The sequence below is a fragment of the Hyla sarda genome, chromosome 2, assembly GCF_029499605.1.
Source record: "Hyla sarda isolate aHylSar1 chromosome 2, aHylSar1.hap1, whole genome shotgun sequence".
NCBI classification, from domain to species: Eukaryota; Metazoa; Chordata; class Amphibia; order Anura; family Hylidae; genus Hyla; species Hyla sarda.
The window spans coordinates 72,483,011-72,502,254 of NC_079190.1; the positions used below are offsets into that span (position 1 = coordinate 72,483,011).

Consider the following 19,244-nt stretch of genomic DNA (forward strand, 5'->3'; position numbering starts at 1 on the left):
CCTGTCGTATCACTTTTTTCAAAGCACCAATTTAAAAACCTGCAGTAACATTGGCACATAATGGACCCTATACCTTAAAGGGGTTCTCCGGTGGGGAAAAAGAGAAAATTTAAATCAACTGGTGCCAAAAAGTTAAACAGATTTGTAAATTACTTCTATTTAAAATATTCTCTCCTTCCAGTACTTAGCTGCTGTATGCTCCACAGGAAGTTCTTTTCATTTAGAATTTCTTTTCTGTGTGACCACAGTGCTCTCTGCTGACACCTCTGTCCATGTCAGGAACTGTCCAGAGCAGGAGAAAATCCCCATAGCAAACCTCACCTACTCTGGACAGTTCCTGACATGGACAGAGGTGTCAGCAGAGAGCACTGTGGTCGCAAGGAAAATAAATTCTAAAAGAAAAGAACTTCCTGTGGAGCAAGGATTAAGGTTTTTAAACAGATTTGTAAATTAATCCTATTTAACTGTTTTTGCACCTGTTGATTTAAAAAAAAAAAGTTTTCCACCGGAGTACCCCTTTAAACATAGAGTCCCTACATGCTTATCTTATACGTATAGGGAGAAACATTATGTCCCCACATATTCTGCTTACATATTCTGTATACAATGTGGACCTATAGTTGACTATTCAGCATTCTTCTACACAGTGGGCAAAAAATGTCGTCAATGTATTCCAAAGAACACACCCCATACTTTGGATCCATTATAGGCGATGGGTGTTCGTTTTTATGCACATAACATTGTAGTGTAGTTGCCCAATAATATTTGTGACTAGTGTACAGTATACTTTAGACTACATAACACATTACTAATCTGCTTTCCAGGTATTTGCATTTGGGCAGAATTGCAGTAATTGTCTGGGAACTGGGGATAATCAGAGTACGATGACCCCGAGAAGACTTGATGTCCTTTGTGGCAAGAAGATAACTGGCATTAGTTATGGCAGTGGACCACACGTGCTGGTCTGTACTGAAGGTACGGTATAGTAATTTAATATTGAACCTGCTTTTCTTTAACACACTGCAGATAACATCTTAGGCTGACATTAGCAATAGCAGTTTGCTGGAATTGTGACCTGCAAACTCTGTATTAGAACAGTGGTCTTAAACTGGTGGCCCTCCAGATGTTGCAAAACTTCAACTCCCAGCATGCCCGGACAGCCGTTTGCTGTCCGGGCATGCTGGGAATTGAAGTTTTGCAACATCTGGAGGGACCCCAGTTTGAGATCACTGTTCTAGGGGAATATGGCAGCCACCTAGCAACAGCTGATGGGTATAGGTGGCTGCTCCTGATTATAGATGAGCGAATTTACAGTAAATTCGATTCGCCACAAACTTCTCGGCTCAGCAGTTGATGACTTATCCTGCATAAATTAGTTCAGCTTTCAGGTGCTCCCGTGAGCTGGAAAAGGTGGATACAGTCCTAGGAGACTCTTTCCTTTTCCAGCCCACCGGAGCACCTGAAAGCTGAACTAATTTATGCAGGATGTAATCAACTGCCGAGCCGAGAAGTTCGTGACGAATCGAATTTACTGTAAATTCGCTCATCTCTACTCCTGATGTCTCACCTGGAAGAGTGAAAGTTAAGCTGCACGTCAGCACCTATTGCAAATGCTTCTGTCTGAGTTGTTGCAGTGTGAATTTTTTTTTTAGAATGCTGCCAAAGACCCCTGTGCCCAACTTGATGTGATCCAGTCAAATTCTTGTTAAAAAAAACACAAAAAAAAAAAACCTTCCTAGGCTAGAGGGATTTCAAGGATTTGAGATCAGAAAGAAAGGTTATCAGAATTAGGGTTATTTAGTTTAGATAAGATAGTTTAGGGGAGACCTAATGACTATGTATAAGTATATCAGGGAGCAGGACCGAGATCTCATGATCTATTTATACCCAGGACTGGGAGCATTCTCTACACCAGTATAGGTTGGGGTTCTTTACTGTAAGAGCAGTGAGAGTATGGAACGCTCTGCCAGAGGAAATGGTCATGGTGAACTCAATAAAAGGGTCAGGAAGGGGCCTGGATGAGTTTCTGGAGAGACATTAGAGGTTATGGATACTAGATTTATAGGGACAGAACAATAATCCAGGGATTTATTCTGACTGTCATATCTGCAACTGGGAAATTTTCCCCTGGGGCAACTGGGGTTTTTGTCTTCTGTACATTGTGTGGTGGCTGTTAGGTTACTGTACCTTAGCTCTCATTCACTTCAATGCACTCAGCACTCGTGTCTTTCTGGTGATTGAAGAGGCTGCGGTGCCCGTGTGGGCTAAATGAAGAGGCTGCGGTGCCCGTGTGGGCTGAATGAAGAGGCTGCGGTGCCCGTGTGGGCTGAATGAAGAGGCTGCGGTGCCCGTGTGGGCTGAATGAAGAGGCTGCGGTGCCCGTGTGGGCTGAAGAGGCTGCGGTGCCCGTGTGGGCTGAATGAAGAGGCTGCGGTGCCCCTGTGTGTACTGCAACCTTTTTGATTACGTATGGTTTATGATGTTCTTGGCACCGCCATGGATTGTTTGATCATCTGTGCTAGGTATTAAAGCTAGATAAACTAAACTAGTTATTAAATCCGGACAACCTTTTATATCAGGTTCCGTAGCTTCACAGTAAGTTCAACTATTGCAACCATTGTTTTGGAACAAAAAACATGTCTGGGAGGTGCCATATTGGAGCCACAGATCCTTCTTGCATATACAGTGTAGCAGGATGTTATGGCACTGTTAGAAGAGTGTTAAAATTGATGTCTGCCTGTTTTTACATGCTTCATCGGATTGTTTTGACATGAATAGTTGCAAAAATATCAACTGGTATTACCTAAAGGTTGTCCAGTTTGAGATATTGATGATCTATTCCCAGATTTGGATCACACACGGCACCCCTGCCAATGAGTTAACTGGGGTGAGCTGTGACTCCTGCATATACGTAGTGTACATCCACCAGAATGCTTGGCTCGGTATACTTTGTAGTGGTGCCGCAGGGCACTGCAGCTCAGCTCCTATTGGTTTCAGTGACCACTACACAGTTCAGGGCAAAGGCTTTTGGCTGATATACATTGTGAATATCAGGGTGCTGCAGCTTGCCCAAACAGCTGATACGATGGGGTGCTAGGTGTTGACACCTTAGAATAGGCAAGCAATTTCCGGAACCCCTTGAAGTTTTTATAAATTTGATTTTAAATGTCATTTACAGTAGACTGATTTACCTAATCCCAACAATCACAGCATTATCGACCTTTTTCCAATATAGTAATGCTGTTCTTATTCTTAAAGGGGTATTCTAGTTTTTAAATCTTATCCCCTATCCAAAGGATGGGGGATAAGATGTATATTCACAGGGGTCCCGCCGCTGGGGACCCCCTGCGATCTCTGTGCAGCCCCCGGCATGCTGTGCCGGGCGCTACCTCTGAGACGGGGACGTGACGTCATGCCTCCTCCCATAGACATGAATGGAGGTGGCGTGAAATCACTAGGGGGTGTGGCTGTGACATCACGTCCTCGTCTCTGAGGCAAACATCCCCCATGCTTTGGATAGGGGATAAGATGTATAAACTAGGAATACCCCTTTAACACAAGCCATCCCCATTTCATCGCAGCACATGCCTGCTTGCCTCCATCCTCTCGATAGTAACTGCAGTTGCACCACTTGGCTTTGTCCAACCGTATAACTATTCGACTTTTCTACTAATGTCTCATGTTTAACAGTATTATTAACTTTATCCCTTTTACTGGCAGATGGTGAGCTTTTTGCTTGGGGGCACAATGGCTACAACCAGCTTGGGAATGGTAACACTGTCCAAGGTACAGTTCCTGTTCAGATCTGTGTTGATGTCCTGACAAAGAAGGTGACACAAGTGGCTTGTGGCTCCCATCACTCTATGGTTTTAACTTCAGAAGGAGAGGTAAAGATGGATGTCAAAATTCTGACTACACACTGAACCAATATTCACATGACTTCAGTTTAGCATTGGCTTTGTTGTGGGTGATTTGGTGAACAGCACACTGCTAGGTTGTTGGGAACATTAACCCCTTAACGACGCAGGACGTATATTTACGTCCTGCGCCGGCTCCCGCGATATGAAGCGGGATCGCGCCGCGATCCCGCATCATATCGCGTAGGTCCCGGCGCTAATCAACGGCCGGGACCCGCGGCTAATACCACACATCGCCGATCGCGGCGATGTGCGGTATTAACCCTTTAGAAGCGGCGGTCAAAGCTGACCGCCGCTTCTAAAGTGAAAGTGACCCGGCTGCTCAGTCGGGCTGTTCGGGACCGCCGCGGTGAAATCGCGGCGTCCCGAACAGCTGATCGGACACCGGGAGGGCTCTTACCTGCCTCCCCGGTGTCCGATCGACGAATGACTGCTCCGTGCCTGAGATCCAGGCAGGAGCAGTCAAGCGCCGATAATGCTGATCACAGGTGTGTTAATGCACGCCAGTGATCAGCATAGGAGATCAGTGTGTGCAGTGTTATAGGTCCCTATGGGACCTATAACACTGCAAAAAAATTAAAAAAAAAAGTGTTAATAAAGTTCATTTAACCCCTTCCCTAATAAAAGTTTGAATCACCCCCCTTTTCCCATAAAAAAAATAAAACCGTGTAAAAAAAATAAAAAATAAACATATGTGGTATCGCCGCGTGCGTAAATGTCCGAACTATAAAAATATATCATTAATTAAGCCGTACGGTCAATGGCGTACGCGCAAAAAAATTCCAAAGTCCAAAAAAGCTTATTTTGGTCACTTTTTATACCATTAAAAAATGAATAAAAAGTGATCAAAAAGTCCGATCAAAACAAAAATCATACCGATAAAAACTTCAGATCACGGCGCAAAAAATGAGTCCTCATACCGCCCTGTACGTGGAAAAATAAAAAAGTTATAGGGGTCAGAAGATGACATTTTTAAACGTATAAATTTTCCTGCATGTAGTTATGATTTTTTCCAGAAGTGCGACAAAATCAAACCTATATAAGTAGGGTATCATTTTAACCGTATGGACCTACAGAATAATAAGGTGTAATTTTTACCGAAATATGCACTGCGTAGAAACGAAAGCCCCCAAAAGTTACAAAATGGCGTTTTTTTTTTCGATTTTGTCGCACAATGATTTTTTTTCCCGTTTCGCCGTGCATTTTTGGGTAAAATGACTAATGTCACTGCAAAGTAGAATTGGTGACGCAAAAAATAAGCCATAATATGGATTTTTAGGTGGAAAATTGAAAGGGTTATGATTTTTAAAAGGTAAGGAGGAAAAAACGAAAGTGCAAAACGGAAAAACCCTGAGTCCTTAAGGGGTTAAAGAAGTCCTGGCTTTAGTTACCTTAAATCTGTTGTCTACTTTGGATCATACCTGTCCACGACAATCTGAGGACCAGAGTACCCAGGAAGTGTTAAGTTTCCTTGCAGCACCACCCCAGGGGAAATGAATTATACAAATCTTTTATGCATCGCACTCAGATATGGACAGTGGTACCCTTCCATTAAAGACAGAAATACACACAATGCTCTCGGAAATTGACAGGTTGAAACTGATGCAAGTAATGATTAAATATGTAAAAGTAATGTCTGATTTGTTTAATTTCCAGTAAGTTTGTATTTATATTTTTGCCTGTTCTTTCATGTAGTATTGTGGGGTATTATTCCTTTCATGGAAGGGTACTAACACTCTTGCCCACTTCTGTATGCTGGGTCTTTGCTTTGACTAAAAGATTCTGAATTCCCCAGTGTGGCATTAAAATTGATTCTATAAACCATACGGATCCTTTTTTAGTGTGACCGCCACAACTCCTCTAGCCAGGGCTGTCAACAGCGCCGTACCGTTGTCAGGGGCCCAAGCCAAATAAATTATATAAAGGGGCCCACTGACAGGTCCTTATTACAGCTTTTGTTATGAAGGGGGGGCTGCCTCAACTGTTTATGACCCCAAAGTTCCGGGTGGTGGCCCTGCCTCTAGCACAGCTTGCATTTGCACTCTTGTATGGGACTGGAAAGCTGTATTTGTTTTATACTTTGCTGCCCACACCTTCACTAGTAGCTGTAAGTCATCTTACTACTCATGGTGGCACTCAAAAATGAAGTGTTATTTTTCTGTTTTCTGTGGTAGATTGTGCTAGGGCTTTGTGCATTCAACCTGTATTTATGCTGTTAAACTTTGTTTACCGATTAGGTATTTGCCTGGGGATACAATAACTGTGGACAAATTGGTTCTGGGACCACAGCGAATCAGCCAGTACCTCGCAAGGTGTCTGCCCAGTTACACACCAAGGCAGTTATTGCAGTTGCTGCTGGACCAACATGTTCTATGGCGATAACAGACAATGGGCAGGTGAGTGATGGGGACTATTCTATAAAGGTGGCATGAAGCAGGTCATGTGAGCAGTCAAAAGGAAGCACTCGAACAATCTGCCAGCGTGGTTATGTAGCTTAGATTTTTAGGGAGTTAAACAGGTTACCATGTCAAGTGGGCTGTGCTGTTCCTCGGTCGGTAGAACCATAGGGGTTCTGCACTTAAATTAAGTTTCTTAGCTGTTTTGAATTGCTAGAGGAAAAAATGGTAACGTATGCCAAGTCTGCTGTGGAAATATACCCTTTAGAATCTGTGTACCTCCATTGCTTTCTTCAGCAGTGTCCACCATAGTAATTTTTCTAAATGGCTTTGATTTTAAATTCTGCAAGGAAATAGTTTCCTCATTTACATTATGAAACAGACCTCCTTGCTCTGCCTTTATAGCACCCATCTTCAGTGCAAGACTGGAATTGGAATCATAAAATCACAAAAATCATAAAATTACATTACACTGGTACTGCAGATAGGTGTGGTGGACATGGTGCAGGAAGCCCCTTCTCATAATGTGTGTGATGGGGAGAATGGGTGATTGGAAAGCTATGCCAGTGCCGAATTCAAGTTCATTGATGCCTGGAGGTATATTTTAAGTATATAAACTTGAGCTTTGTATGAATCCATATCACTCTTCTCTGATTTGAGGTGACCCAAGCAAAGTGGATTACACTTGTCCCTTGAATGCAGTGATGAGTCCTCAATCATCAGGACTTTACTGTCACTATTTGATGCTAGAAGTTCCCCCCCCCCCCCCCCCCAAAAAAAATCTGTGCATTTTAAGGACTCTGAAGCCTCTATGCGCCTTCTCTGCCCTCGTCTAGGTGCCAACCATTAGGCTATGTTCACACGTCCAGAATGTCCGCACGGAAAATCTCTATGCTGAATTTCTGGAGTCACTAAGACTACACGGGAATGGGCCATCTCATAGATGGCAATGCATTCAGTGCAGAGTCCGCAGAAAGAATGGACAGGTTCAATCTTTCTGCAGACACAGAAATCAGAGTTTCCGTGCCAGGTGTCTCCAGATGTTTGTACTGTGCAGCATAATACGCATTGGAATTCTGCATCTGTGAACATGGCCTTAGAGTATGCTAACCATTCTCTGCCTAAAAGCTACAGTCATCCTCTCATGTAATCTGGCATTTTCTTGGTTGGCTCCATTGGGGGACACAGAAACCGTGAGTATATCTTGCTGCCACTAGAAATGCAAAAAGTCGGCCCCTCCTGGCAGGATATACCCCGCCTACTGACCCTGAGCTAATCAGATCAATTTTAGCTTAGTGTCAGTAGGAGGCAGACACAGGTCTGGAGTGCTCCAGACCTGATCTTTTTTATTTTTTTTTATTTTATAGCTAGGGCCTGCATGTAGTTTTTTTTTTTTTTTTTCTCCTTTATTTTTCCTTATTTTTAGGTGGGGGTTCAGGAGCATGGCGCTACCTGTTACATCTTCCTGCAAGTGCCTGGGGTTGTACCTTGGGTCCGGGTCCCCGTACCTTCCCTGCTCGTCCCGCTGTTTCAGCCTGACATGATGCAGGTGACCATAGCTGGCCGAAGACCTCTTAGGTGAGTGTGCAGAATAGGGTGAGTATGTCCTCCCCCCTACCACCACCCCCTTCAGCACCTCTTCCCTGCCTTTTCCAGGGTCCCTCTTACCTGGGTCCCCAGAGGGATTTTCCCTGGAGGTGAAAGCTGTATTTTTATCTCTATGGGGTAATGGAACAGACACCAGGCTCTCTCCCTCTCTGCACATGTCGGGGGTAGCAGGGAAACCCCTCCCCCCGGCACTGCTTACTTTATTTAGCTTCTTAACAGGCGGGAGTTACTTCTGCCCAGCAGCCTAGTTGTCCGCTTTGCGCTCCAGTGCCTGGTCGCAGTCCATGTCAGCTGGTCTGCGGTCACCCAGCAAGCTCCTTTCTTTAGTTTTCATCCGCTTCTTGGGCAGGTCGCGCGGTGAAGTATATTGAGGCTGCGGTCTGCGCCGGGACTTAGCTCCGCCCACTCCATGTTACAGGCATGCTGGCGGGGCTCCCGCCCTCCTCTCTTCTGCGGCCAATAACTTTGGGGGGTCAATTTCTGGGTGCCTCCCTCTCCTGCTCAAATAGGAAATTGTCCTGGTACTGAAGCCACCCTCCTCCTGGGTCAGTGCAGCTGGCACCTCCCCCTCCTCCTCTGCCTGCTTGCATGCAGATTCAGCTGCTACCTGCTTCTTCAGCTCCGGCCGGGACAGCACAGCTACAGCCTGCTTCCCAGCTCCAGCCACTGGACACAGGACCTGGGTGAGGTTGCTCAATTTTCTTTGCTGATTACCTTCACCTGTGTCCGACCCCAGACCCGAACCTTCCCCCAGACAGGTGGCCGCGGCCCTAGTCACTTACTACTCTTGCGTGGGCTGCAAGACCAAAATGTCTGGTGGTTCCACTGAATCTACCTCTTCTGCCTGCTCTACCACAAGCACCATACCTCCTGTGCCTGCTTCTCCAGGATGTTGCCCTGGAACGAGCAGTTTCGGCCCCATCTCCAGAGTGGGTCTATTCCCTTTCCCAGTCTATTTCTGACCTGGCTAGAGTCTCCAGATTCATGGTCTCTGCCTTGGAGTGGTCTTCCCTGTGCACGCTCCCCAGGGAGTCCCACTCAGTCTCCTGACCCCACTCCGAACGCTCACACAAGCACCCTAAAGTGCTTTCATCTGGCTCTTCGTGTTCTCCGGACGGACCCTTCTCCCGTTGATCACACTCATCTTCCCCAGCTTGTTGGCAGCACCTCTGCTCTAGGTGCTGCTCCCCTGGTAACCATTTCAGGTCTCCGACTCACTGTTCCAGGTTTACACCTCAGCCTAAGGCTACTTCCACACGCTCCCGTTCTCCCAGGGAAGTGGCGGATGAAGTGTCGGATTCCACCTCGGATCAAGAGGATCATTCTGCCGTGTCTGATATGATGGGACAGCCTGGTGTCAGTCATCAGGGACACCTTTAATCTGGGGTACCCAAAAACTTCTGATCCTGATGTTTCTTTTTGCCGCTCTCGTCCCCCCAAGGTTTTCTGTTCTCACGCGGAATTTGATGCCTTGCGGCTTGGAAGCATCTGTACAAGCAATTTCAGGGGAACAAGATTGAAGCGCAGTTTCCTTTCTTTCATGATCTGGTCTCCAAGTGGACAATGCTGCCTGCAGTAGATCCTCCGGTTTCTTATCTGTCCAAATCTACTACTCTGCCTCTAGTGGACACAGCGTCCTTTAAGGCTCTGGCAGACAAGATCGAGAACCTGGCAAAGTTTGCCTTTGAAGCGGCAGGTTTGTCCTTGCTCCCCACCTTTGCATCCGCCTGAGTGTCGGGCTGTTTCTGTTTGGGCTTCTCAGCTTCGTCAGGTGCCCCTTGGGGAGGACTTGGCGGACCTCGCTTGTCAACTCTCTCAGAGGACTTCCTCTGTTTGGCAGCTCTGGAGTCCGCCCGATGTATGGTTTTTGCATCAAGTAACTTGGTGGCGATTCGTCGCTCCATGTGGCTGACAGTGTGTGATGCAGATGCTGCTTTGAAAAATTGAGTTGCCCTTCTCCGGTACTCGGCTGGGAAGCATCTGGACAAGATCCTATCCGAAGCTACTGGAAGTAAAAGCTCTCTGCTGCTGCAGAACAAGCCTCGCCGCTCCGATCCCCATCCGAAGTCTGCTTCCTTTCAGTCCTTTGCCTCAGGTCATCCTTTCAAGCAGGCTTCCTCACAATCGCACAAAACTCCCTCCTTCAAGGTGTGTCCTTCCTGGAAGTCAGACAACTGTTCTGGCGGTTTCGCTGCCAAGTCCGGTAACTGTAGGCCTCCTAAAGGGACACCCCCAGCCATGTCCTTTTACCTGGTGGGAGGGAGTCTCTTTTCCGGGACGTTTGGCTAGTGCAGGTTCAGGACATATGGTTACTGGATAGTTTGCTTCGTTTCCCCGGGATCATTTCTTCCGGTTCCGCCCTCCTAGTTCCCCTTCTTTGGCGATGGCTTTTCAGGTCGCTTCACCTACCCTCGCTCAAGGAGTGATTGTCCCAGTTTCTCCCGGGGAGCATTTTTCGAGGTTCTACTCCAATCTTTTTGTCCCTAAGGGGGATCTGCCCGCCCCAATCTGGATCTCAAACTGCTCAACCGCCACTTGCTCCTGCGCCATTTCCGCAAGGAGTCCCTTCGCTCAGTGGTTGTGTCCATGGATCAGGGGGAGTTTTTCCTCCATGGATATCCGGGACGCTTATCTGCACATCCCCATTTTCCCGGCCTATCAGCGGTTTCTCTGCTTTGCTGTCCCTGCGGGCCATTTCCAGTCTGTGGCTCTGCCTTTTTTCCTGGCCACGGCTCCCAGGGTTTTCACCAGGTCATGGTGGTGGTGATTGCCATCCTTCGGGCTCGGAGGATCTTGGTCCTCCCTTACCTGGAAGATCTTTTGATCAAAGCTCCATCCTGTTCCCAAAACCTGGAGAGCCTTCATCTCACGGTGCAGACTTTGTCCACCTTAGAATGGGTGATCAACTGGGAGAAGTCAAACCTTTCTTCCCCCTCGGTCCCTTATCATTCGGAGTCTCCGTTTTGACACAGCGGCTGCCAGAGTTAGCCTTCCGCTGGACAAGCAGCGCTCCTTATCTGAGGGTGTCTGTCGTCTACGGCGCCCCTCTCCTGTTCTAATTTGCTTCTGCATGGAGATTCTGGGCCGGATGGTGGTGGCCATGGAGGCAGTTTCTTTCGTCCTGTTCTGGTGTTGCTCTCCAGCTGGCCATCTTGGCCCAGTGGGACAAGTCGCCGTCCACTCTGGATTTTTCTGCCCACCTCCGTTTGGTCTCTTCTGTGGTGGCTTCACTCTCCCCCTCCTTCTCCAGGGGTGGTCGTTTCTCTTCCTCCTCTGGCAGGTAGTCACAACCAATGAGTCTCCTGGATTGGGGAGGTGTTTCTGCATCTCTGTCCAGGGTCTCTGGTTCTTTCAGGAGGCTCATCTCACAATCATTCTTCTGGAGCTTCCAGACATTTTGTCTCCTTCTTTGGGTCATCCTGTTCGAGTCCAGTCAGACAACATGGCAGTGGCGTATAGATCAATCGCCAGGGCGGCACGTATAGTCGCTCAGCGATGGAGGCAGTTTTCAGGACTCTGCTCTTGGCCAAGACCAGAGTTCCCTTCATATCTGCGATCCACATTGCAGAAGTGGAGAATTGGGAAGCGGACTTTCTCAGCCACTCCTCTGAGGATCCAGGGGAGTGGTCTCTCCGGAGGGGGTTGCTTAGATCTTTGTGTCTAGCCACAACAGACAGGTTCCTTGCTTTGTCGCGAAGTCCCACGACCCTCTGGCGGTGGATGCGCTCGTGATCGTCTTTCTGCTTGCCTTCCTTACCTTTTTTTCCTGCCCAGGTTTCTGAGGAAACTCAATGTGGAGGGCGTTCCTGCCATTCTGGGGGCTCCGGACTGGCCCAGACGTGTGTGGTATGCCAACTTAACACTGCGTCTTCCAGTTCGTCCTGATCTGCTCTCCCAGGGTCCTCTCTGCCATCCCAATTTACTGTCGCTGCATTTGATGGCGTGGTGGTTGAAACCGTGGTTTTGAGAGTTCGGGGGTTTTCCACCAGGGTGATTCGCACTGTGCTTCGGACTCGTAAGCCTTCTTCCACTAGGATTTACCGGTGGTGCGAGACACAGTCCGTTTCTCCAGTTATTTTTTCCTTTCGCGCTTTCTTGCAATCCGGTCTGGATCAGCGATTTGCGCTCAGTTCTAAGGGTCAAGTGTCTGCTCTTTATATTGTTACAACGGCCGTTGACTTCCAACTCTCGCGTCCGCAACCTCCTGCAGGGCATGGCCCATTTGGCTGCGCCATACAGGTCTCCTACCCCTCCTTGGATTTCAACCTGGTGCTTGGCATTTTGAGGGAGGCTCTGTTTGAACCTTTCCGGAAAACTTCTCTTCGCATCCTTTCTTGGAAGGTCGCCTTCCTCATCCTTGCCTCCATCCTTTCTTGGTCCTTCTTTAGGACAAGGTTGTTTTTCGGCCTCCTCCCTCCTTTTTGCCCAAGGTAGTTTCCTAATTTCAGGTGAACAAGGAGGTCATTCTTCCTTCGTTTTGTCCGGTACCATCCAACTCGAAGCGTTACCTCCATTGGCTGGATGTTGTTCAAGCTGTCTGGATTTATCTTTCCGTCACCACCTCTTTCTGGCAGGTTGACTCCTTTGTGATTCCGGAGGGTTGTTGCAAGGGGCTTCCAATGAGACCATTTCGTGGTGGATCAGTTCTGCCAATTTGGAATCGTACTGTAAAAAGTAACCTTTTCGGGTTACTGTGCATTCCACGCGTTCCGTTCTTGGGCGCTGCGCATCAGGGCTTCAGCCTTACAAGTCGGTAAGGCAGCCACCTGGTCGTCCTTACACGTTCACTAAATTCTACCAGGTGCATACTTTTGCATCCGCTGATGATGGTTTGGGTCGCAAGGTGTTGCAGGCGGCAGTGGCTCAGTCTTCTGCCTGATTTCTGGTTTGGGTATTTTTTCCACCCAGGGGACTGCTTTGGTACATCCCATGGTCTGTGTCCCCAATGGAGCTGACAGAGAAGTACCGTATATATATATATATATATATATATTTTTTTTTATGCTTACCGTAAAATCTCGGAGGATCCATTGGTGGACACAGCACCCACCCATTTGCATGATTCGGTTTTCTGTTTTCAGTTATTTTGTCTAGGTCCCTCGGACAACTGCTGGTTTCTTTGTTGGTCCTCTCCTATTGCTTTGGGACTAAACTGATTAGCTCAGGGTCAGGTACATCCTGCAAGAGGGGCTGACTTTCTTCTTGTATGCCAAGTTTCAGCCTCCTAGTGGCAGCAAGATATACCACGGTCTGTGTCCCCAATGGATCCTCCCAGAGAGATTTTACGGTGAGCATAAAAAATTTTGTACAGTGCCAGGATAGCTTTGAGTCGATCTTTCTGTGTCACTGCTTATCTCTGCTGCAGTTATTACTCGGCTCTTCTCAAGCCTTTTCTAGGTGGACAGCAATTTTTACTCTCCAGAGAAGGTTAATGTAAAGTAGGCTACATTAAATTTGAAAGATTGAATTAAGTTTTGGGAAGGGGAATTTATAATTTTGTGCACATTTTTGGTGCAATGCAAAACCTGCTGTGCAAATGTGTGGTGTTCCCAGTTGCTGCATAAAATTTATTGTGGCACTTCATGAATTTGTGCTAATGAAAGGAACCACTAGTGCATAAAAAGTGAAAAGTTCATACGCTAGCTATCCACTGCAAGTGTGCAAGAAAAATGAAAAGATCGTGAAAATAGCGCAAAATTATAGAACGTGTTGTGGGCTTCCCAGCCCCCTCTGGCCTGTTTGATGCCACCTGATGTGGTGGGGAAGCGAAAAACAGCTTGGAGTTACATAAACAGCGGGGATATGCCATTTGCACAACCTCCATAAGTCAGCACCAATTGCATAACTCCCTTACTCTGTCTGCTTCCCAATCACCTCTGTTGATCACACAGTCTGGAGGTTAGGAACTCATGTTGCAAATATGCTGCAGATATTTTGCAGCAGAAAATGTGCCAAAGACAGAAGTGGTTCCTACTGGAAGGGCAAAGATCAAGAAAGGTGTTATACTTCCCCCTTTCCAGCTGGATCCATTTCTGTCTATGCACATTTTCTACTGCAGAAAATCTGAAGTCTGTGCAACGTGTATTCCTACCCGAAGTATATTGATTGGGCCTCATATACCTTACAGCCTTATGCTAGGGCTAAACATAATTTTTTGTTGACTGACTTTCTTTGGAGCCTATTAATTTAAAACGTATTAATTTTAAAACTATGTAGCCCAGTGTCATGTGGGACACACTGCCTCTCAGCATGGCTGTACAGCATTAAAGCTAAAACTGCTGTATACTCCATTTTCCTAAGATATACGATGTTATTCATAACAAAAAAGAGCTCTCTAGGCGGAGCAGGCTGAATTACCAACACTCGTTAGTGTTGCACCAGTGCCTACCCTTATGAAGGTTTGTTGGCGCATGACTTAAAGTTGTCTAACAGAATTGGTTTAATCTAACAGAAAATCCTCATATTTACATTTGCCTTGTTACAGCTCTGTACAGAAAGTCAGGATAAAGAACAATTAATAGATCAATAAACTTAGTCAGTGTTGTAAAGAAATGTATTACCAGATACATTAACAAATCTATTGTATTTTCCCCCTAGGTTTATGGCTGGGGATATAATGGAACTGGTCAGCTTGGAGTTGGAGGCACTGGAAATCAATTAATTCCCTGTAAAGTTGTGTTTGTTCAGCAAGTGTGTATAGTTCAGGTGAGGCTCGAACGCTTATGTATTAATGCCATAAGGTCAATACGGAAGTTCAAGGCAGTATTCACATGTGCCTGTATGGATGCATTGTTGTGGAACTGTAAATTCTAGAATGTGTATCAAAATACAGAAATGAAGCACTATTGTGATATTCTATAGATTTGTTTTGGCAACTTTGTGACCATTGTAGCAGATAAGTAGAGATGAGCGAACTTACAGTAAATTCGATTCGTCACGAACTTCTCGGCTCGGCAGTTGATGACTTATCCGGCATAAATTAGTTCAGCTTTCAGGTGCTCCGGTGGGCTGGAAAAGGTGGATACAGTCCAAGGAGACTCTTTCCTAGGAATGTATCCACCTTTTCCAGCCCACCGGAGCACCTGAAAGCTGAACTAATTTATGCAGGATAAGTCATCAACTGCCGAGCTGAGAAGTTCGTGATTAATCGAATTTACTGTAAGTTCGCTCATCTCTACAGATAAGTGATGTCCACTTTATTTAGCTTCCTATCGCATTATTTTTTTTTTGGTCTGCCTTGATATGAATATATACACTATGTATATGGCATGTTAAAATCTGCCCATAAACCTTTATTATAAAGTACTTAAGCACATTTTCTGCAATGCTAAATATATATTTTTTTTTTACAATACAGTGGTCCCTCAACATATGATATTAATTGGTTCCAGGAGAACCATCATATGTTGAAACCATCATATGTCGAGTACATATGTCTATGTAAAAATGGTAATTGGTTCTGGGTCCTTGGAACCATTGTATGTTGAATACATATCTCTATGGGAAACTAATTGGTTCTGGGATGACCATTGTATGTGGAGTGTATGGGGAGTGTTTAACAAACCAGGGTGTCTCCAGCTGTTGCACAACTACAACTCCCAGCATGCATGTACAGCCATTGACTGTCTGGGCATGCTGAGAGTTATAGTTTTGCAACAGCTGGAGGCACACTGATAGGGAAACATTGATGTATGGGGTGTATAGTGTGTATATGTATTGTATGTGATGTGTGACATCGCATACAGTACTGTACAGTTCTTTAAATACCTTCAGGGGGCACAGAATGTCCTCCATTACGATCCTGCCGACTACAGCTCTATAGGAAAGGAAGGGGAGGGCAACCAGCAGCTCATTGGATGCCTGCAGCAAGATGCTGCAGGCTATTGGCTATGGCTGCACTGGGGGGGGGGGGGGGGGCTTACACGGAGCTCACAGTGGAAGCCTGCGTGAGTTAGCAGGACAGCATGTGAGTAACAGGAGGCAGAACGGGGCACACGGGGCACATCAAACAACTATCTGTCAGTTGCTGAAGTTGTCAGCGCTGTCAGATAGCGGTTTGTACGATGGCCCCGACACACAGCAGCATCATATGTCGAGGCTGCCTTCAACATACGATGGGCTCTGAGAGGCCATCATATGTTGAAATGATCATATGTCGAGGCCATCATAAGTCGGGGGGTCACTGACTAACAGTACAAACAGTGCAATTGTAAGAGGTAAGCAGCTCCCTAGTAGCTCTACAAAGGCAGCATTAGCTTTTGTAATGGTGTCCATATTGTTTGCAGGTTGTATGTGGCTACAGCCATACCATGGGACTGACCGATCAAGGCTATCTCTACTCCTGGGGAGCCAACACGAATGGCCAGCTGGGTATTGGCAACAAAAGCAACCAGCTTTCTCCTGTTATAGTTGAGACAACTGAAAGGTATAGTATATTTTCTTTTACCGCAAGGCAAGTGGTGAGATGTACAGCAGGGTTTTTTGCCCCCCCAATCCATCAACACTGTACAAAAACCAACATCATCTTTTTGAAGGAACCATCCCTTCAAGAACCTTCTGGCGCTAGGAGATCAAAATATATTGCAGGAAAACATGTGATTTGAGAGATACAGATGTATGGTTTATGTTCCATAGAGCAGCAAAGAGAAACTGGTAAATTTGGTTACCCATAAGTTTGGCCAGATCTGAGGACAAAGTTCCATTTTTCTTCAGTCACTTCATAGAATCGTTCCCCCGGCCCTAAACAGTAGTCCTTTCCAAATAAAAGGGAAATTTTGCAGCATGGTCGGAGTAGACCAGATTTGGACTTTTAGGGTAGGGTCACATGGAGCATATCCGCAGTGCATTTCACACTGGATGTGCGGACGGCAGTCACAAGAAGGACTGCAGTGAGCCTTTCTGCAGCAGGTTAGCTCTGTGTGTCTGCTCGTAGTGGCGGATGTCTACAACTACCTGGCCACAGCCTGAAGCTCGCTCTGCATTCCCTCATTTGACTGCCGTCAGCGTATCTGCAGCGTGCAATAGGCTGCGGATGCACCCCTTGTGGCCCTGCCCTAATGTTGCTAAAATGAGAATGCTGAACAGTCCTGTTATGCTAATGATATAGATCAGTGGTCTTCAACCTGCAGACCTCCAGATGTTGCAAAACTACAACTCCCAGCATGCCCGGACAGCCGTTGGCTGTCCGGGCATGCTGGGAGTTGTAGTTTTGCAACATCTGGAGGACCGCAGGTTGAAGACTACTAAAAGATAGATAATTACTGAACAGTTCTCTTTAAAGGGGTATTATCTTGCTGATATCTCCTAAACTGTATAGTGCATAGTTATAAAAATATAAAAACCTTTATACACCTGTATATTACTTCATATTCTTGCTTTTGTTTTTGTTTTTCAATTGGTATAGCAGCTCCATCTGTGGTTCTCCTGCATGGGTCGCACTTGTGCACATGTATACACTCCTGTATTGTTGTGTAAATTAGTGCTGGGCGGTATGACCTAATATGTGTATCACGGTATTTTTTCAAGTTATGGCGGTATCACGGTATTACCTTGATACCATGGGGGAAACAGTGTATAAGTGCAGCGGCTGACAGTTAACCCCTTCCCCGCCATAGGGACCATGCGCACGGCCCTCATGGCGGGGAAGGGGTTAACTGTCAGCCGCAGCGCTATCATGATTTCACCCATGGGCGCGCTGACGGCTATTCACTTACATTTTCGCCGCTGCACAGTTTATAATCCCGGTCCCCAGCTGCGGCCGCTACAGAGCTTTCTCCCCCTGCAAGCGCTGAATGTGCAGATGTAGCGCTTCTGATCTTCGTCCCCGCTCCGTTCTCTGATCCCCGAGCAGGGACGGGAATGTGAGAATCAGCAGAGCCTTCTCCCCCTACAAGCGCTGAATGTACGGGCGCTGCAGAGCTTCTGATCCCGGTCCCCGCTCGAGGATCAGAGAACAGAGCGGGGATGAAGATCAGATGCCCTGTGCCTGCCAGTCACATTTGGCGCTTGCAGGGAGAAAGAGGCCCTGCAGAGCCCGCACCTGGGGACGGGCATAATAAACTGAAACAGCCTGCAGGAAGGGGAGAGGGGGGCTGAGCAGGGAGCAGGCTCGGGGCTGAGGGAAACATCAAAGCCAGGGGATGAAGTTTCTGCGCTTTTCTCTGGCTCTGATCACTGAGAGCCAGCGGCAGCTGCAGGGGGAGCGGGGATGTGCACCACACGTGAGCTCAGTGGCTCCGGCTCCTGCACATCCCGCGGCCGCGTCAGAAGTAATTCATTCGGAGGGTGGGGGGAGGGCCCCGACCGGTATGCCGGTATGGGCAAAAATTTATATCGTGCGAGGAAAAAAAACGGTATCCGGTTTGAACCGGTATACCGCCCAGCCCTAGTGTAAATATGACTGTAAGGGTATGTTCACACTGAGGAAATTCAGCAAGGAAAATTCCAGGTTCTGCAGTCTGAATTCCAGGTTCTGCAGTCTTGTGCATGGAGCAGAAATCATCCTGAATTGGCACTTATATTTGCGGCAACTTTCTGCAGACATGAGAACAATCCCATTGACAACGGGGACTTCTCTGGTGGATTCTGCCAAAATATCAAACCTGCTCAATCTTCCAAACTAATCCAATTTCTCATCGGAATTTTCATTGCAGAACTTTCGCCATGTTAACTGAGCTCAATGAGCGGGTTCTGCAAGGTTGAATCCGCACTGAGTATCCTAGTGGATAACCAGCGTGAACTCTCTGTAGTGTGAACAGGGCCTAAAAGTGGACGGATAACTTAGTCAGCTAAATAACAATTTATTTCAATACATGGCTTTCATTGGCTATACACTGAAAGCCATTTGTACTAAAATTGCCCAAACTCTTCACCCCACTTAGGTTCGGCCAGCTGATTATGGTGGCCTCTGACTCTCTACTGACAGACCCCTGTGGAGGGAGAGGTCGACATAAATTTTTTCTTACTGCCATGACCCTTTATTGTGAGAAGCTGCCATCAGTGCAGTCTAGCTGCGGCTTACCTCTCCCCATAGAGTAATAGAACATTTAGCTGTGCCAAACATTCATGTGTACTGGGAAGTCAGAAGAGGTAACGAAAGCATTTTCTGCCAATTATTTAACATTTATGGCCACCTTAAAGGGGTATTCCAGGAAAAAACTTTTTTTTTTTTATATATCAACCGGCTCCAGAAAGTTAAACATATTTGTAAATTCTATTAAAAAAAATCTTAATCCTTTCAGTACTTATGAGCTTCTGAAGTTAAGGTTGTTCTTTTCTGTCTAAGTGCTCTCTGATGACACGTGTTTCGGGAACCGCCCAGTTT

The 19,244-nt window shown here is 46.6% G+C and overlaps 1 protein-coding gene across 1 annotated transcript in view; it reads left to right on the top strand.

Annotated features, from left to right (window-relative positions):
* RCBTB1 (RCC1 and BTB domain containing protein 1) overlaps positions 1–19,244 on the top strand; it is a 32,004-nt gene that overhangs the window by 5,482 nt on the left and 7,278 nt on the right. The window contains exons 3-7 of the mRNA XM_056562059.1: positions 825–975; positions 3,721–3,887; positions 6,155–6,313; positions 14,519–14,626; positions 16,207–16,346. Of these exons, the coding sequence (XP_056418034.1) occupies positions 825–975; positions 3,721–3,887; positions 6,155–6,313; positions 14,519–14,626; positions 16,207–16,346 (725 nt within the window). The remainder of the gene's footprint in view (positions 1–824; positions 976–3,720; positions 3,888–6,154; positions 6,314–14,518; positions 14,627–16,206; positions 16,347–19,244) is intronic.